Below are 18,750 nucleotides of genomic sequence, written 5' to 3' on the forward strand. Positions count from 1 at the left end.
CCATACCTGATATTTCTTTATAATACTGAGAACAATATGTGTAAGAAAGCTCTGATCATATTGAGGAAGGTGAATTCAAACTATATACAGGAGCATTAGACGTAATGAAGCCATTGGTACTTGATTTGAGGTATTTGGGTGAAGCGTAACAATTTGTAAAGATCTGGAAATGTTACATAGAGCAGGCTAATCTTGTTTCGAAATATCACAACCGTGCCAACTTCTTGCGCCTCCAACCATTAACATTTACATCAAATATTACTGTCGAAATGTTTATAAGAAAGTGGATAACAAGAATATTATATCTTTGTAAGGGATGCAATGAATACAACGAGTTAAGGTGTTACAGACTTAAGTGTTTGAACGCAGAACCATGTGACTGCATAAGTTATTTCTGTATTTTACTTCCTTGATGAATGTTTATAAGACAGCGCGTCTCTGCGTGTGAGTGCACACCCGTCCAGAATGGCTTCAGCTGTGTCGTTGTTGATCTTCGTCCTTGCTTTGTGGGTCCAGCCTTCGCTTCAATGGAGGGGGTAAGAAATATTTAATGATTGTTGCTTCGATTTAGGTTTTCTGACTTATCAGTTATCATAAACTCAACGATTAATGTTTATACTTGTAGTTTCGTAGATAATGTATACACAACAATATGTGACTGACACCTATACAATCATTTAATTTGGGTATCTTCCTCATACTGAGGATAGATGAGTAGATGATTAGGCATGTACGTCCTCATTTTAATATGCAGTGTAGTGACATAGCAAACTAAAGAACGGCAAGGTGCTCTTCTTAATCTTGTGACACCGAAATGATTTTGGGAAGAAACTGTTTAAGAATGGCGCGAAAACAACGTCCATTATGTGCTCCTTCGCATGGTAAACAATTTGGATATGTCTTAGTACTTTACATTGAGAAACAACAATAGATCGATATTTTGTAGGAATACATGGTTGAATTGATCTAATCTAATGACCGCCCTATATGACAATCCAGTTATATTTAGTCCAATGTATTGCTTGTTAGTGGAACGGCCTGAACTATCTGCATTGCTTTCTTTCTAGCGATGTACTTATGTATATGTTTATATTTTGTAAATTTGGAGATGGTCGGATAAAAGATGCTGTAAACATTCGTTGTTAACATGTTTGGATGTCTTAGACATTATAACACGCTACTATTGGCATTTCTGGCAGCTACACAGCCACTTAAATGCAAGTTTTTCGATTGCTGTGTTGAAAGGCCGACGTCATTTAGCTCATATTTTGTGTTGGGGGTGGCGTTAAACAGCTACGCCTATGGGGAAGATAGTATAAAGAGCAATTCATTACTGATAGTTCCACACAGATGGTGATACTTTATGTCGGTGGCTCTTTCAAAGCTTGCATTTGTACCGACCCCGACTATGCTGAAGATGACATCACTGAACACATTTAGGGCTATGGGCACACCCTACCTGCTTATTTTCCGAACCTGCTTATTTTCCGATACATTTAGAGTTTATAATACTTGTTTTCAGTACTCAACACTCCGGATTGTTGAACGCCGCAACAATTTTCCATCTCTGTGACTGTGGTCTGTAAATAAGCGAGTCTGGACCAGACAATCCAGTGATTACATCATGAGTGTCAATGTACACAGTTACGATGGCATGTGTCAACCAAGGCAGTGAACGTGACCGCCCGATCTTGTTAGTCACCTCTGACGACAAGCATAGGTTGCTGAAGTCAAATTCTGACCCGGATCTTCACGGGTTTAACAGTTTGGTATCTTGTCATCATATTATTTATAAAAGTATTAATCAAATGTATTCCAGAAACTGAAATTGCATAAAATAGAAGCTACTTGAAAAGCCAATACAAATAACCCTACATTAACATTATGGAAGACTACTGAGGGGGAAACAACAGTTTACTATTGCGATCTCTATAGTCGATTGCAACATACTATTGCGATAGCGATAGTCTATTGCGACCAACTATTGCAGTAGTTTTTTCTCTCCTTGAAGTGTCTCATCTGAAGTCATTTTCCAAATGAATGTATACTTTATATGAAATAGAAACAAATTCAAATAGTTTTAGTCCCTGTTAATAACTGACAAGAAACTTGAAATCCAGATCAAGTAAAAAGTTAAAACATAAATTCTGCAAATCTGCACCCAAACAATAAGAAATACAACACAACATAGATATTTAATAAACATTTATCAACGAAAGTCAATTACTAAACTATCGACACTCACACATACTTATATGCATCGATAGTTTTTCGTTTCTACCGTCGTTTAACTGCTATCGGAGACTCAACAATTGCCATCCATCGATAAATCGATGCATCGTTACAGCTCGAATAAACATGCGACAAAGCATTTTGCATGAAATTTGATGTAACCTGTCGCGCGTGGCACGTGTACTTTGTGCACAGTGAACTTATTCACTTTTTGCATGCTTTTACACACCTGAAGTTCACACACCTGAAATTGAAAATTGAAGAACGGTTCATTATTTTCTAATCTCAGAATGTTGTAGAAAACACGTCAATTTCAATCCAAACTGCGCGTGCGTTATGCTACGGCTTACAGAAAATCAGCGTCTCTGCGCCGTGGGTATGCTGGAGACTTGAATGACCTAAAATGAAGTGACCAGACATGATCGAAATGCGATCTCATCTCAATGGAGACGGTTTCAACATAATGGGAACACGAGAAATTCGCCTCGGACCTGCCGTCCATGTGTGACATCACATTCGGCAAGACAACCACATTCGGCTGTCCCATCCAAGGAGTCGATTCCAGACTGCCAGTTTGACTGCTCGGACCATTCCTGGCTTATGTCCAATAAGTTCCAGGCCTGTACCGACTGAGGGAGCACAACATCCGGCATCACTTTATTAGGTGTACTTCGCATTATCTTTCTGGAAATCACAAATACTATTTTTGGCTACATCAGTTTAAAAGAAAACAAACAGAAGGGACAAGCTGCTTTTGGAAAGGGAAACTTTCCTAATGACAATATTTTGCATGAATTCACTAATACAGCGCTGTTTATCAGGCATTGGAGGGAGGACCATGCGATTTCTGTATATATTAACAAAGCTTTTAACTTACAAAGTGAGGAACATTGGCTATGACCAAGTGTTACGTCGAAAGGAATTAACATAAAGTGTTATTGAGTATCCTTAAACAAGTATAATCTTGTTAATGGAAATAGTTAAGTGAGTGAGTAACTATTTAATGTCACATTTGTTCAACCAAATCGTGACAAGAATATAAATACTAAATAGAGTTAAATACTAAATACCTTGTCGTCGAAGGGCAGTAGAATGACTAGATTATCACAGGTATAATTTAGTTGATAAATCATTCATCAACAACACTATATAAAACTGACATATAGTGAGCAGTATATCAGTATTTCAGCAATACCGTGACTATAAGAGTTCCATATTCAAAGTGAACATAGACAATTAAAATATATATCAACTAAGGGCAGTGAAATAACTATCACAGTTCAACATTTAGCATGTAATCATTAAACGATATCACTAAGTAGAACGCCAGTAACTGAAGGTATTTCACTATACTAGGGATCGTACTAACGGTACTTTTGCTTGAACTCAAGCTGGATTTACACCAATTCTCCAGTCACTAGCGACGATAACGATTATACTTCGTTTTAAAACAAATAGAGAACTGGCGTGTTTGAATGCAATCTGTGTTTGGCAAGGGTATACAATAAGCCATTTGCTAATGGAGTGTGAAGTGAAAGCTGAATACATTACCCAGACACTCTTTCATTGGCATTTGTAATCAGTTCAAGCTGTTGGACGCCTAAAAAACACTGAGGTATATTAAAGATCTCTGATTTATTGACAGTGCAAAGTGCCGCTTTTTTTTAAATAAACAACAAACAATCCAAGATATGAAATTTGAATGTTGAGTTTGGTCTTTGTCGTTTGCTTTTAGAAATCACCTGTCTTATATATTGTCACGCTGAAATATATGAGTACTGAATTCAATGTCTCGAGTGGGGACACGGTTTTATCTCTGAATTTCAAGACCCTCCCCGGTTTACATCTGAATGAATCATGTTTACTAAGGATTTGATAGAATGATAACTGCAACTATACCAACAGTGACTTGAATGCAATATACACCTATCACCATGACAGACACATATAATCCATCAAACTTTCGTTTTTTTCGTCTGTTAAGTATTTCATGTAACTTTGATAAGGACTATTCATATTGTTACTTCATTTCAGTTTTCTCGGATAATTTACTATGAATATCTCCACGAGACGTTTGATACCGTGTAGTTTGTTAGATAATGTGTATGTTATGAATATCTGTTTGTCAAATATAAAGTCATTGTAATCTTGGAATCTTTCGTAATGAGAGGATAGTTATATTGCTATTGTTTGATGTTTAAGCATTTGTCATCATGTCATGTGAAGGAGTAATAAAAAGTAGCCTATTAACCGTATACCCTACAAAATATTTCAAACTGTTAACTTCATTTCGGTAGGGTCCTCTGTTCACCAACTCAGAAAAGGGGAGTCTGTTTCAGGACGTTTTGTGTAATTGTAATATGGACTAAATGAATTATGAAATCTGAGTGAAGAGATGAAGTGGCTTGATATGAAAAGCCACTTTGTCTGCTTCTTCAATCCGGGACGATACCTTGTCGATAGCCACACTGGCAAGAAACTGCCGACTGCATCATGAGCATGTTATGATTATCAAATATTGATGATGCCAGACATTTGTGAAAAGAGGAGGCGTGTTCTGCCCCTGTCGAGAGTCATTCTAGAGAGTTATGGGCCGGATGGACTATCTATGCAGTTGATACCTAAGCTTTAATTGTATGGTTAGGTAATACTTTACAGGAAAGAGTTGTACTTCTTTCTTGAGCATAATGCTGTCATGAAAGTTGTACTTCTTTCTTAAGCATAATGCTGTCATGAAAGAGAGCTGTGCCCTTTCATTACAATGAGCCTTTCAAGAAGACAAATTCACACTGACTACGAACCAACAGGTCTTTGTTCTATCTCCCTCCGAATGCCATGCAAGATAACAGTAGTACCATCTTTTAATGTATTTGGCTATGATGTGGAAAGGAGACCTAATGAACAGATACCTCCTCTCCATATCATGGAGGTAGGTCCATCGTGTGAGTCATTTCAAAACCTGAAGGACTTCACTTACATTCGAATGTCTTTCTTCAGTCGACCTGTTCACATACTTCCCTGAGAGCTGAGCAATGACAACACAAACAATCCGACCAACCCAAGTTAACGGAAGCCTATGCTAGCTACATATCAATAAATAGGAGAAATAGGCTGTGAAATAAATACGCTGTGAAATCGTAACCATCTACGTCTGACATCCACGGGTGGACATTTACATGCATTCAAAGAAGTAATATTATACATACCCGAGTATACGTGATATGTCCATGACTGCACGTGATTTCAAATGTAGTAATATATCCTGCAAAAACACAAATTTATGCTCTTCTTGATTTTGTGACAACCATATACATGAGCTTTAATTAAGCGCCACCTGAATCCTGAAGTCATGTTTTCATATTTTGGCCCATACAGGCGCTGGTATCTTAGCATACTTGAATGGACATGTAAAGCTGTGGGTCGCACGTTCTGTGCCGTGCCGCGAATGCGGGTGGTGGGTGCCGCGAATGCGTATACATGTCATAAAAGCAGTGTGGTTTTCTGCCCTGAATTGACAAAAAAAAACCAACCTTTAACCCAACGTACGGCTATCAGTCGAATTGACAGGAACCACGCGGCCACTAGTGAAGGATCGTCCAAGACGCAATCTCATGACCCCTGGCGGAAACGCCCGGCAATTGAGTGTAGGAGTCCAACGAAGAAGGAGGTCGCTGGTGTGAGGGAACGTCTTCCGATCCATTCTTCACAGATAGACACAAGCAGAGAAGTATGGCGAGGTGCATGGTCCGAAAAAACTACAACTTGTGGACATGGCGCAGGGTTCATTGGTCTGAAGAAAGTCGGTATATTTTACAAGTTACCGACGGCCGTGATGGAGATGTCGTAAACCCTTTGATGGTGGCTCACTGGTGGTGTTGGGTTTCATTTTAGTATACCTACATCCTGGATCATATTACCGTGAGTAAGTGAGTTGGGTTTTACGTCGATTTTAGCAAATTTCCAGCAATATCACGACGGGGGATCCGCACATTGTATTTTGGGAATCGAACCTGGGTCATCAGCGTAACGAGTGAACGCTTTAACCACTAGGCTACCCCACCCACTCCTTATATAACAATACCTATGACACTACTTTAGTTCCATTTCTTGAAATTTCCTCAGGATTGGTCAATGGTTATTCCGGTTATTCCATTAAACGAGACAATATTAGCGATACCAGCATATTATTCTGACATTTTGCTGGATATCATCGATACGAGATAAGTATAATGGACAAAACAGTAAAAGATCATGCTTTTCTCAATATTCCAGCAATATCAAGGCAGAGTACACCACAAATTGGCATCACACATTGTACCCATGTGGGGAATCGAACCCGGGTCTTCAGAGTGACGAGCGGTCGCTTTAACCACTAGGCTACCTGTCAGGCACCAGATGGTGTTTGATATGAGTAATACAATATTGAAGATAATACGTTTCGAGTTATGAAGAACATATGATTTGTCAAGGCTTTAAATTCGTTTCGTAAAGAATCTTTGACACCAAAATAGCATTATTCAAATGTCTCTATTATTGGTGTTACAGTCCCAGCATTGATTCCTGCTCATAACCTATGATGGGGAAAGGAGATGTAATCATCAGGCTCCACCTCTCCAGGCGGACAACCTGTTTGATTTCTCATGAAGGTTGTTCCTCTTTAGGGACAGACATGGTTTACTGGGGACGCGTACTGTAAGCAATCCATCGTGTGAGTCATTTCAGAACTGAAGGACTTCATTAACATATGAATGTCTTTGTTCAGACACCTGTTCACATACTTTCCTGACAACGAGTAAACATCACGTGTCATGGAGTTTGTGACAGTTGATCAATGCCAACACAGCCAACCCGACCACTTCAAGTCTACGCTAGCTATGATATCAATAAATAGGAAAAAACAGACTGTGAAATCGTAGCTGTCTACGTCCGACATCCACGGGGGGACATTCACTTGCCTTCAAAGAAGTTACATTTTACATACCCCAGTGTACATGACATGTCCTTGATAGCATGTGATTTGCAGTGTAGTGACATATTTTGCAAAAGCATGTATGCGCTTCTTCATTTTGTGACAGCTATATACATGAACATTGAATCCGCCATTTAAGCGCCACCTGAATCCTGAAGTCAAGTTTTTATATTTTGGCAACCATATCCTAGCATGCGAGAATGCACATGTAAAACTGTTGGTCGCATGTTAACGTGATCCAAAGAAGTAGGCAGTTCCTAATTGCCCGATCGGATTTTATAACATAACAAGTCTAAAAATATCTCAAAGTTTCCTTTATATGGCAAGACGTGGACTTTCTGAAAATACACGAAGGCAAGTTATTGGCACGCATGGCAGAGTGATATTCTGCCGCAACAGCGGTGTTAATTTCAACAATAATCACACGGTTATTAGTCGACTTGCGAGGAAACACGTGGCCACTGGTGAAGTAAAGGATCATCCAAGCCCTGGGAAAGCCAAGGAAGACGAATGACCGCGAAGTGTTAAATCGTGTTGCAAGACGCAATCTCATGATGTATGCGAAGAACTGGTAAATGGTGAGTAGGAGTCCGACGAAGAAAGAGGCTGGTGGTCTTAGAAATATCGTCCTATCAGACGTCCATTTCTTACAGATAGACACAATCAGGAATGTATGGCGAGGTGGAGGGTCCGATAAAACTGCAACTTGAGGACATGGTTTGAAGAAAGTCGCTATCTTTTACACGTTACCTACGGCTGTTGTCGCGTATGGAGATGTCATAACGAAGGTCATTACCAGGATATGATCAGTTCAACTGAATCATTTGCTGGTGGCGCAGTGATGATATGGGGTTGCGTTTAGCATGAATGCAACCTGAATCATATTGCAGTTCATGGGACACTACGTTAGTTCTATTTCTAGGAGTTTCCCCCAGGATTGGTCAGTTGGCTTTATCATTCCATTAAAAGAGTCAATATTACCGATATCAACAAGACGGGGATATTATTATTTAGCAGCCTGGACATTTTCCGGATATCATTGATAAGAGATTAGTACATTGGGCAAAAGATGATTATACCAGATGAGGCACAAGATTGACCATTATCCACAACGAAATACTTTTCGAGGTACTGAAGAACCCCCTCAAGACTGAGAATTTGCTTAATAAAAAATGACACCATTGAAGCCCAAAATAGCACTTTTCAAATGTCTCTATTTGCGAATTGTGTTAATAAATTGAACTTTGAAAAACTAACTTTGACTTTGAATGAATCATATTAACGCACATATACTTTAATAGACATGAACTGACAGTTCATCATCAACATCATCAACAGCAACACAACATCAACAACAAAGGCACACAGTTGACCTTTGGACCATTTACGTCATCCTTCTTCTCACCTAATCTTGTTGATTCGATGCCAATCTCAACTTTGATGTGCGAGGTTTGATGTAAGAAATAGGAGAGATTTGTTGCTAATGGTGGAAGTACAGCTGGTAACAAAATGATTACATTCTCGCAACAAAACACACAGCTGTCAAACGTGTTGCTGTTGCTGTCCATACATGTGTGCTTTGCAATTGTTAGGTTAGTGTTGAAAATATTGTATACATATTCATATTGAGTTAAGTTGTGAAGTTATACCAGTGAGGTTTTCAAGGTCAACATCAACAAAAATTAAGACGTCTTGTCTGGGAAAGGATCAGTAATCTAAGAAGTTGCAACTCATTTGTTTGTTTGCTGTTTAACGCCGCACTCATCAATATTCCGGATATAGGGCGGCGGTCTGCAAACAATCGGGTCTGGGCCAGAAAGTCTAGTGATCAACATCATAAGCATCGATCTACGCAGTTGGGACACGATGACATGTGTCAACAAAGTCAGCAAGTCTGACCACCTTATCCCGTTAAACGCCTCTCTTACAAGCTTGGGTATGGCTGTACAAGCGTGGGACACGCCCCTGGAATCAATTTCATTCCTGTGTGGATGTTCTCGTGGGGATCCGCATTGGATTACATTCCAAATATTATACTGTTGGTTTTAACAGGCTCGGTGATACGACATCATGGGTTGCTCAATACCAATTCCAAAAAGGATCTTCACGGGTAGTGTTCAGTGAGAGCCATAGTATTTATTGAATTTCCAGATAGCTATGATAGGGTCTTCGAATCCTCGTCTCGTCGCGATTAAGTTTTGTCTGTGTTTCGTCTGTGTTTGCAGGTGCCTCACAAAAAATGCTGAAGGTTATTATTATAACGTACAACACGCCCGATATGATGTTGACTGAAATCAGACTCATTGTTGTCAATACAATTTCATATTGAAGTGAATCCAAGTATTTAGATCATACAAAACATGTATGATTTGATCGTCACGTGAAAATTATGATACTACGTGCAGATTATCATCTTTCGCCCGTAGATAGGCTTTGAGAACTAAACACTGACTTCTTTGTTCAACAATGCCGTATTCAACTTCCCTGTCGAGAGTTATAAAGTCATTCTGATATTGGATACATGAATAGTCGTTCTAGAAGCCTGTGAGCTGAGGTGGATTTTGCTCTTTCATTATAATCACATTTTCCTATGTAGCTGACTGCAAAGATTTAATTGTATGTGAAGGAATACTTTACAGAAAAGAGTTGCACTTCTTTCTTGAGCATAATGCTGGCCTCTGAGTTTGTAATGCATCGGACAATCGACTTGTCTTTTTACAGGTAACAACACGGCGACGTGGAGGGTGTTTCTGTTAATCTAGGGGGAAACGGGTGGCAATACACTGGATGAAGGCATTCCGTTAACTGTTGAAGGGATTCACAAATTAGGGGCTCGAAACCCGAACTGCGCTGAATATGATTGCTGGTTTACCAGTGGTATAGCGGCCATTTTCTCTATATTTATCCAAACACTGTGTAATAGGTCTTTTCATCCACAGAAAGCTCATAAGTTCTGGTAAAAACAGATTACTGTTTTCAACACTGCAACCTCAAACACTTTCAACCATATCAAAATGCCATGAAATGCTCGCGCGTGTGTGTGTGTGCATGTGGGTCCTATTCCGGGGTGATGGTGTCTGGCAAGTGTTGAGCCTGAAGCCTACTCCATGTCTCGCTTTTAGCAGTATTGAGATAAAGAGATCGCGAGAATGCCCGTTACAGTATTCCATATCACAGACCATGCTTTAAAGATGCCAAAAAGACAGGCATCACATCATAAGGTGTGCTTCGCATTATTGTTCTGGAAACCACTAATAGTGTTTTGGGCTACATCAGTTGAAAAGAAAACAAACAGAAGGACAAGTAGGTTACTTTCCTAAAAACCAATATTTTTACGTTAATTCACTAATCCAGCGTTGTCTGTCAAGTAAGGTAGGGGAGGATTGTGCAATTTCTGTAGATTTTTTTAAAAGTTTGATGTGTGACCAACATTGGTTATGGCTAGTTGTTGGGGCTAGAGGAATTAAGACACACGTCTTATTGAGTATACTTCAATAAGTATAAGGTTAATGGAAAAAGTTAAGTGAGTGAGTTTCAATAAAAATATTATTATTGGTGTTACAGTCCCAACATTGATTCTGAAGCCTGTTAATGACACACACTAACTCATAAAGGATAATGCAAGCACACCAGGCTCAGTTGAAGAAAATAAGTTTGAAAATAATGTTGAGGGTACGAAAGATATTATTGGTCCATCAAATATTCAAGAGGGCTACACAAGATATGAAGTTTGAATGTTGACTTTGGTCTTAATTGTTATGTATTGTCACGCTGAAATATATGAGCACTGAATTCAATGATTTCGAGTGGCGAACTGTTTATCACTCTGAATTCCAAGACAATCCCTCGGTTGGGCTTTGAATGAGTAACATTTACTAAGGATTTAATAGAATACAATAGGCACACAATAGGCACTATCACCATGAGGACAAAACAAAATCCATCAAACTTGCGCATCTATTCTGTTATGTTTCGTTTATTAAGTATGTCCAGTAACCTAGATAAAGATTATTCATATAGTTGATGTATTTTGATTTTCATCGGGCCATTTACAATTTTAAATATCTCTGCGAGGAGTTTGTTAACTTGTTAACTTGTAGTTTGTTAGATAAAGTATATCCATGAATATCTGATTGCCAACTATAAGGTCATTTGGGAATCTTTTGCAATGAGAGGATGCTGTATTGTTATTGAATGGATGTTTAAGCATTTGTCCACAGTACACTCAGGGTAAAAGTGTAACATAAAACAGTATACTACTTGAAAGACAAAACAAAATATTTCATACTGTCGGCGTAAATGTTGTTGTGTCGTCAATTATGTGTGTTAAGTGTTCACCAACTCGGAAAAGGTAAATCTGCTTCAGGACGTGTTGTGTAACTGTGTTTTGCTCTAGGTAGGGTAATTAGTAACTGCAATATGGACTGAATGACTTATGAAATCTGAGTTAGGTGACATTTGTTATTAAAATCCACTTTGTCTACTTCTTCAATCCGGGAGGAAACCTGTTCGAGAGCCATCACTGCCAAGAGACTGTCGACTGTATCATGAGCATGAGGAATCATTATTAAATACAATGTATTGATGATGCCAAATATTTGTGAAAAGAGGGGCGTGTTCAGTCCCTGTCGAGAGATATAAAGTCACTTTGAATGCAGTCATTCTAGAGAGCTGTGGGCCGGGTGGACTTCTCTGTGCAGTTGACATCAACGATTAAATTGTATGTAGAGGAATACTTTACAGAAAAGAGTTGTACTTCATTCTTGAGCTTAATGCTGTCATGATAGAGAACACTGACCTTTCATTACAATGAGCCTTTCAAGAAGACATATTCACACTGACTGCGAACCAACAGGTCTTTGTTCTGTCTCCCTCCGAATATTATGCAAGATAACAGTAGTACCATCTTTAATGTCACGGTTATGATGGGGACAGGAGATCAAATTAATAGGCACCGCCTCACTATGCAGACAACCTGTTTGATTTATCATGAAGGTTGTTCCTCTTTAGGGACAGACATGGTTTAATGGGGACACGTACTGCGAGTCCATCGTGTGAGTCATTTCAGAACTGAAGGACTTCATTTTACATATGACTGTCTTTCTTCAGTCAACCCGTTCACATACGTTCCTGGCGACGAGTAAACATCACGTGTCATGGAGTCTGTGGAAGTCTCTAGAGTTGTTTAGGCGGCTGACTTTGTGCGCAGGCGATCGGGTGCCTGACTTTGAGGGTATGGGTTCGAATCCCGGATCGGACTCAATAACAGTACTGCAATCTGTACATTACCGAGGAAGTGTAATCCCAAATATAACATATCTTACGAGTCTGTGAGAGTTGATCAATGTGAAAACAGACAATCCGACCAACCCAAGTTAACGGGCCAACTAGCTAAGATATCAATAAATAGGAGAAAAGAGCCTGTGAAATCGTTGCGTTCAAAATCCACGGATGGACATTCACCTGCCTTCAAAGAACGCCATTATACACACCCCAGTATACACATACATGGCATGCCCTTGATTGCATGTGATTTCTGATGTAGTGCCATATCCTGCAAATGCACGAAACTTATGCTCTTCTTGTTGTGAGAACTATAAATATTAACTTTAATTAAGCACCAACTGAATCCTGAAGTCACGTTTTATGTTTTGGATCATACAGGCAATCACATTTCATCATACTGGAATGCACATGTAAAACTGTGGGTCGCATGTTCACGTGCCGCGAATTTGTATACATGTCATAAAAGCAATACTGTTTTCTGACCTGATTTTAAACAAAAATCCTCAAATCCGACAACCCCACACATATATTTTAATCACGTAGACTTTCAGAACATACACGATGGCAGGCATGGCGCAGTGTCTTGCCGCAACATCGGTGCTAACTTTAACATTGACCATAGGGTTATCAGTCCAATTGACAGGAACCACGCGGCCACTGGTGAAGGATCGTCAAAGATCTCGAAACCGAGATTGACCAACGAGGCCTAAATCGTCTTGCAAGACGAAATCTCATGACCCATGCCGGCAACTCTGTCAGAGTCTTACAAAGAAAGAGGTTGTTGGTCTGAGTAAACGTCTTCTGATCAGATGTCCCTTCTTCCACACAAACTGGAACTTATGGCGAGGTGCAGGCAACTGCAACTTGAAGACATGGCGCAGGGTTCATTGGTCTTAAGAAAGTCGCTATCTTTACACGTTACCAACGGCCGCGATGGAGATGTCGTAAGGTTATACCAGGAGATGACCAAAGCAGCTGAACCACTTGGTGACTCCAGTGTGATGGTGTGGGGTTGCATTTAGTATACCTGCATCCTGGATCATATTACCGTGAGTACGTGAGTTCAGACACTACTTTAGTTCCATTTCTTGAAATGGTTCAGTGGTTATTCTGATCATTCTGGTCCTTTAAAGGAGACACTATTAGCGATACCAGCATACTATATTCAGCATACTAGACATTTTGCTGGATATCACTGATACCAGAAAGGTACATTGGACAAAACAGTTCCACATGAGGCACAAGAGTGAGTGAGTTTTGCTTTACGCCGCTTTTAGCAATATTCCAACAATATCACGGCAGGGTACCACAGAAATAGGCGTCACACATTTTACCCATGTGTGGAATAGAACCCGGTCTTCAGAGTCACGAGCGGACGCTTTAGCCACTAGGCTACCTCATCGCCCCATCAGGTACAAGATGGTTTTACAGAAGGGTATTACAAGATTGAAAATAATATACCTTTCTAGGTACTGAAGAACGTCTCATGCTCATTTGTCATTTGCTTCATAAAAATCGTTGACACCAAAATAGCATTATTCAAATGACTCTGTTGGCAAATCAAAGCTGATACATTGAACTGTGAAAACAAGATCCTTTGACAGTGAAGGAATCATATTCAGAAATACTTTGATAGACATGAACTGACAGTTTGTCAAAAGCAACAACAAAAAACCACACAGTTGACCTTTGGAACGTTGAAGTAATATGTCTTCTCATAATCTTGTTGATTTTGTAAGAAATAGTAGAGATTTGTTGCTTGAACTAATGATGGAAGTAGAGCTGGTAACAGACAAAATGGTTATATTGTTTCGATTAACATCAGTGAGTCACGGCATAACAATATTCTTTCATTTAACTTCAAAATGCCAATGACGGTCTAACAGCAAAGCAGCCTTATATAGGCAATGTCCTTGTCACGATTCCTCAGAACTGTGCATGCACATTGAAAAACACTTTGTCTGTGTGACATTTTTTATGAAACGTGACACTTTCGAACGTTAGCGTGCATTATGTTTCCGAAGATGCGAAGATTCGTTCCATGTACACAAATCAGCACTGTAGTGGCGAAATTATAGCAATCAAACACTAATTCTGAAAAATATTTGAAATGTCATATATCAATATCGTCTATGCGTTTTCTCATTTGGGAGAGCATAGTATTCATTAAATTTCCAGATAGCTGTGATGGGGTCTTCGAATCTTTAAATCCTCTAATCCTCGACCCACAATTATTATGTTTTTCTTGTCTGCGCCATATCTATGCGAATAGGTTTCTTTACAGTACTAAAGGTTTTATAACATGCAACAGTCCTAATATAACTGCTTAAAGAAATTACCCTAATTGTTGTCAATACAATTTCACTATTGAAGTGAATGCATGTAATGGTCACGACGGCCGTCAAAGCATTATGACTTGATAGTCACGTGAAAAATATACTACGTGCAGAATATCATCTTTAGCCCATACGCAGGCTTTGAGAACTAAACACTAACTTCTTTGTTCGACAATGCCTTATTCAACTTCCCTGTCAAGAGTTATTAAGTCAAGCTGGATACATGAATAGTCGTTCTAGAAGCCTGCGTGAGCTGAGTTGAGTTTTGCCCTTTATTACAATCACTTTTTTCTGTGCAACTTACACCAAAGATTTAACTGTATGTGAAGGAATGCTTTACAGAAAAGAGTTGCACTTCTTTCTTGAGCAGTATGCTGTCCTCGGCGTTTGTAATGCATCGGACAATCCACGTCTCTGTTTTACTGGTAACTACCAGCGACGTGGAGGGTGTTTCTGTTAATCTCTGGGGAAACGGGTGGCCATACACCAGGAGAAGGCATACTCTGCTTTGTGTTGTAATGCATCCGGACAACCTACGTCTCTTTATTGGTAACAAATCAGTAACGTGGGGGTGTTTCTGTTAATCCAGGAGGAAACGGGTGACATTACACCGGGTAGAAGGCATTCCGTTAACTGTTGAGGGGATTCCCAATTTAGTTGCGCTGAATATGATTGCTGGTTCACCAATGGTATGGCGACCATTTCTCTGTATTCCCCAGACACTGTGTAACTGGTCTTTTCATCCACAGAAAGCTCCTATGCCCTCATAAAAACGGATTACTCTTTCTAACAGCATAACGTCAACCTTCTTAAGCAAAACCAAAATGCTAAGAAATGTGTGAGTGTGCATGCGTGTGCGTACTATTCCTGACTGATGTTGAGCATAAAGTCTACTTCATATCTTGCTTTTAGCAGTATCCAGCAATAGCCACAGCGGGAGACACCAGAAATGGGCTTGGCTTCACACATCGTATCCTTGTGGGGAATGCGAACCCGGGCCTTCGGTGTGACGGGCGAACGCTTTAGCAACTAGGCTAAACCACCCCTCTTGCTCCATATATCTGATAAGAAAAATCAATAACAGATTATATTTTCAGTTATGAAAAAAAAGGTTTGCCCAAATAAATTAATTTTATCATGAGGTGGAACAAATACTATCTTATTGCTTGCAGAATGGCTTTATATCTTTCAATACAGTTTATTCGTGGAAGAGCAAAAGTCAGTTCGAGATCAAACTAAACAGTCATTGCAACAGTATTAACGTACATGCTGAGCCCCATTACTAACTAGGAACAGCAGGGATCTGTACTAGGCCCAATCTTATTTACATAATACAAATGTATTTGACAGTTTTGGTTTGCATTACTCACATGCCGACTATATACATATGTAAAAGAGCATTCCTCATCGGATTCCTCTTTGGGTTTACGGTGCTTTAAAGCAATATTCCAGCAACATCACGGCGGGGACACAATAAAGGGTCTTCATACATTGTACCCATGTGGGCAATCGAACCCGGGTCTTCGGCGTGACAGAGCGGATGCTTTAACCACGAGGCTACCCCACTGGACCGTCAGGCTTGGAAGGATAGAGAGTAATGGCAAACCCGTTGACGGTAAAACCGATGTCATGCTGGTTGGCACTGACGCCAGCTATGCACTAACGGCTGAATAAACACATTCAGTGGAAGATTCCAGTATTCATTGCTCCGACTCTATGAAGTACAGCCTATCTGGCCTCGAACATCACCGTGTGTGAGACTTAATTAACATCAGACAAAATATCCTTAACAAGCTAAAAAGTGCAAAATGATGCTGTTCATGTGATCAGTTGTTGCAAGAAGAAATCACTCATCTTGATATCCATGCACTAGCTGCAGATGTCGCATGAATAAGGCTCAAGGTACTCTACCTTGCATGCGGATGCATCTGGATGCAGCTGTTCACACGAGCTAGTCTAAACAGATATCATCGCTTTCACGAACAGTACTTTTGACTCATCATCTTCAATTTGTTCATTGATCAAGCTACATTGTTGCCGGAATATTGCACCAACATATTAAGATCTGATTAGATGAGCATTTCATGGTACAGTCAGGCTGGTAAGGGGTAACTAATTCAGTTAACTGATATAATAGATTGTGATTGTACCAAATTCTAAACGCTGAGGTGTACGAAAGCAAAGACATGGAAGAGGCCGGCAGTTAGTAATTTGTCCAATAGTAATTATAACATTTAACATTGTGTCGCATTAAAGAAGCAACTTTACCAGAGGACTAAAAGGATAATTTAAACACCTCATCCTCTCGATCATATTTGTTTTCTGAAGTGTAAATGTTCTGTTTCAGAAACAGCTGTTCTTACAAAGCGCTTCACTATGAAACACGCAGAGGACACTGTACAGCCTCGTTGTTGGTGGTGGAGGTGAGTTCATCCGAATCCTATGAACCAATTTTTGTTTCATTGTGAACGCTGTTTCTGATGGTGTAAATGCATCAAAATTAAGATTTTTTGTATATGTGACCAATAACAGTTTGCTCACTTGGTGTTTCTGAATGAAATTCTACACCGGAGATTAGTTTTATAAGATCGGATTGGTTTATACCATTGATATAACTGTATATGCGATGATACATTTTGGTGCTGCATCCGTCCATGCTCCAAGTGGAGAATTTTAAGGAAGCTTTAAAAAACACATTCAGTGACGCGGAAACGTCTGTAGAAAACATACCAGATGGTAGTTTTACAATCTCGTAATACAATTATTGACAAGATGAAAACTATTTCTGTTTCAGGTGCTGTGGCCATGCGTCTGTAACCGTACCAGTTTATACCTCGCAAAGGGAAGTGCTGTGCCGGGTGGACAGACTACCAAGGAAACCAAAACTGCAACATACGTAAGTACTGTTACAAATCTAACACTTTTACTTTTGTATTGATGCCAAAGATGGATTAATGTAATGTTTGTCCACTTCTCTGTTGTCGTTTCTGAACAATTGTAGACAACCATGTGAGTTTTTATTATTTTGTTTAGAGAATAATTGAATATGCAGAAGAATATTCTAATATTATTACTTTCTTTTATGAACAAATTTTAAAAATGCATTCTGGGTTGGTGGCCCGTTACGTATCGTTGTGCACTTTGTGTTCTTTCAGCCATCTGTGACCCCGTGTTCTTCTGGTGGAACCTGCAGGTACCCAGGAAGGTGTAATTGCAGGCCTGGATATACTGGAGCGACATGCACTGGACGTAAGTACGAATTTCGTAGTGTGGTCCACAAAGTCATAAACAGGCGAGTAGTCTGTACTGTATTGTGCTTCTGTTGCGAGGCACCATTGAAAGTCCGGGTTAGAATTGGTCTTCAGCCTATGCTTGAGGCGGCTAATAGGACAGGGTGGTCAGGCTCGCTGACTTGGTTGACACGTCTTCGTATCCCAATGGCGTAGATCGATGACCATGCCTTTGATCACTGGAATGTCTGGTCCAGACTCAATTATTTTACAGACCGCCGTCATATACCTGAAATATTGCTGAGAGTGTCGTTAAACAACAAAGCAACCTATCATGAGGTGTTATATCGCTATTACCATTCTCCAAGCCATGTCTTAAATGGGGCCACAGCCTGACACCTTGAACATTCAACATTCAATAGCCGAACATTCAAACACATGGGCTAGCAAATCACACTGTGAAACTCGGGCTGAGTCCATCTTGCTTTGCAGCGAGATGCTACTTCATTTCATCTCTTCTGTTTGGGGGCGACATGATTACCTGCCAAAGAATGGACTGTTTTATCGTGTGTTGCTAGTCGTTGGGACCCGTCAACATCCGGGTTAGAATTGGTCCTCAGCAACCAGTGAAAGTCCTCAGAAGCGACTGATGGGATTGTTTGGTCAGGCCCCGTGTCTCGGTTTATATTATAATCTA

At 39.8% G+C, this 18,750-nt stretch overlaps 1 protein-coding gene across 1 annotated transcript in view; it reads left to right on the forward strand.

Annotated features, from left to right (window-relative positions):
- The first annotated feature begins 315 nt into the window (after positions 1 to 315).
- Positions 316 to 18,750, forward strand: part of LOC124266313 (delta-like protein 4) — a 38,309-nt gene continuing 19,874 nt past the window's right edge. The window contains exons 1-4 of the mRNA XM_046701125.1: positions 316 to 536; positions 17,171 to 17,246; positions 17,618 to 17,719; positions 17,979 to 18,072. Coding sequence (XP_046557081.1) covers positions 466 to 536; positions 17,171 to 17,246; positions 17,618 to 17,719; positions 17,979 to 18,072 — 343 coding nt within the window. The 5' untranslated portion in view covers positions 316 to 465. The remainder of the gene's footprint in view (positions 537 to 17,170; positions 17,247 to 17,617; positions 17,720 to 17,978; positions 18,073 to 18,750) is intronic.

This window comes from Haliotis rubra, unplaced genomic scaffold (assembly GCF_003918875.1).
Source record: "Haliotis rubra isolate DU_JTF1 unplaced genomic scaffold, ASM391887v1 Scf1247, whole genome shotgun sequence".
Taxonomy (NCBI): domain Eukaryota; kingdom Metazoa; phylum Mollusca; class Gastropoda; order Lepetellida; family Haliotidae; genus Haliotis; species Haliotis rubra.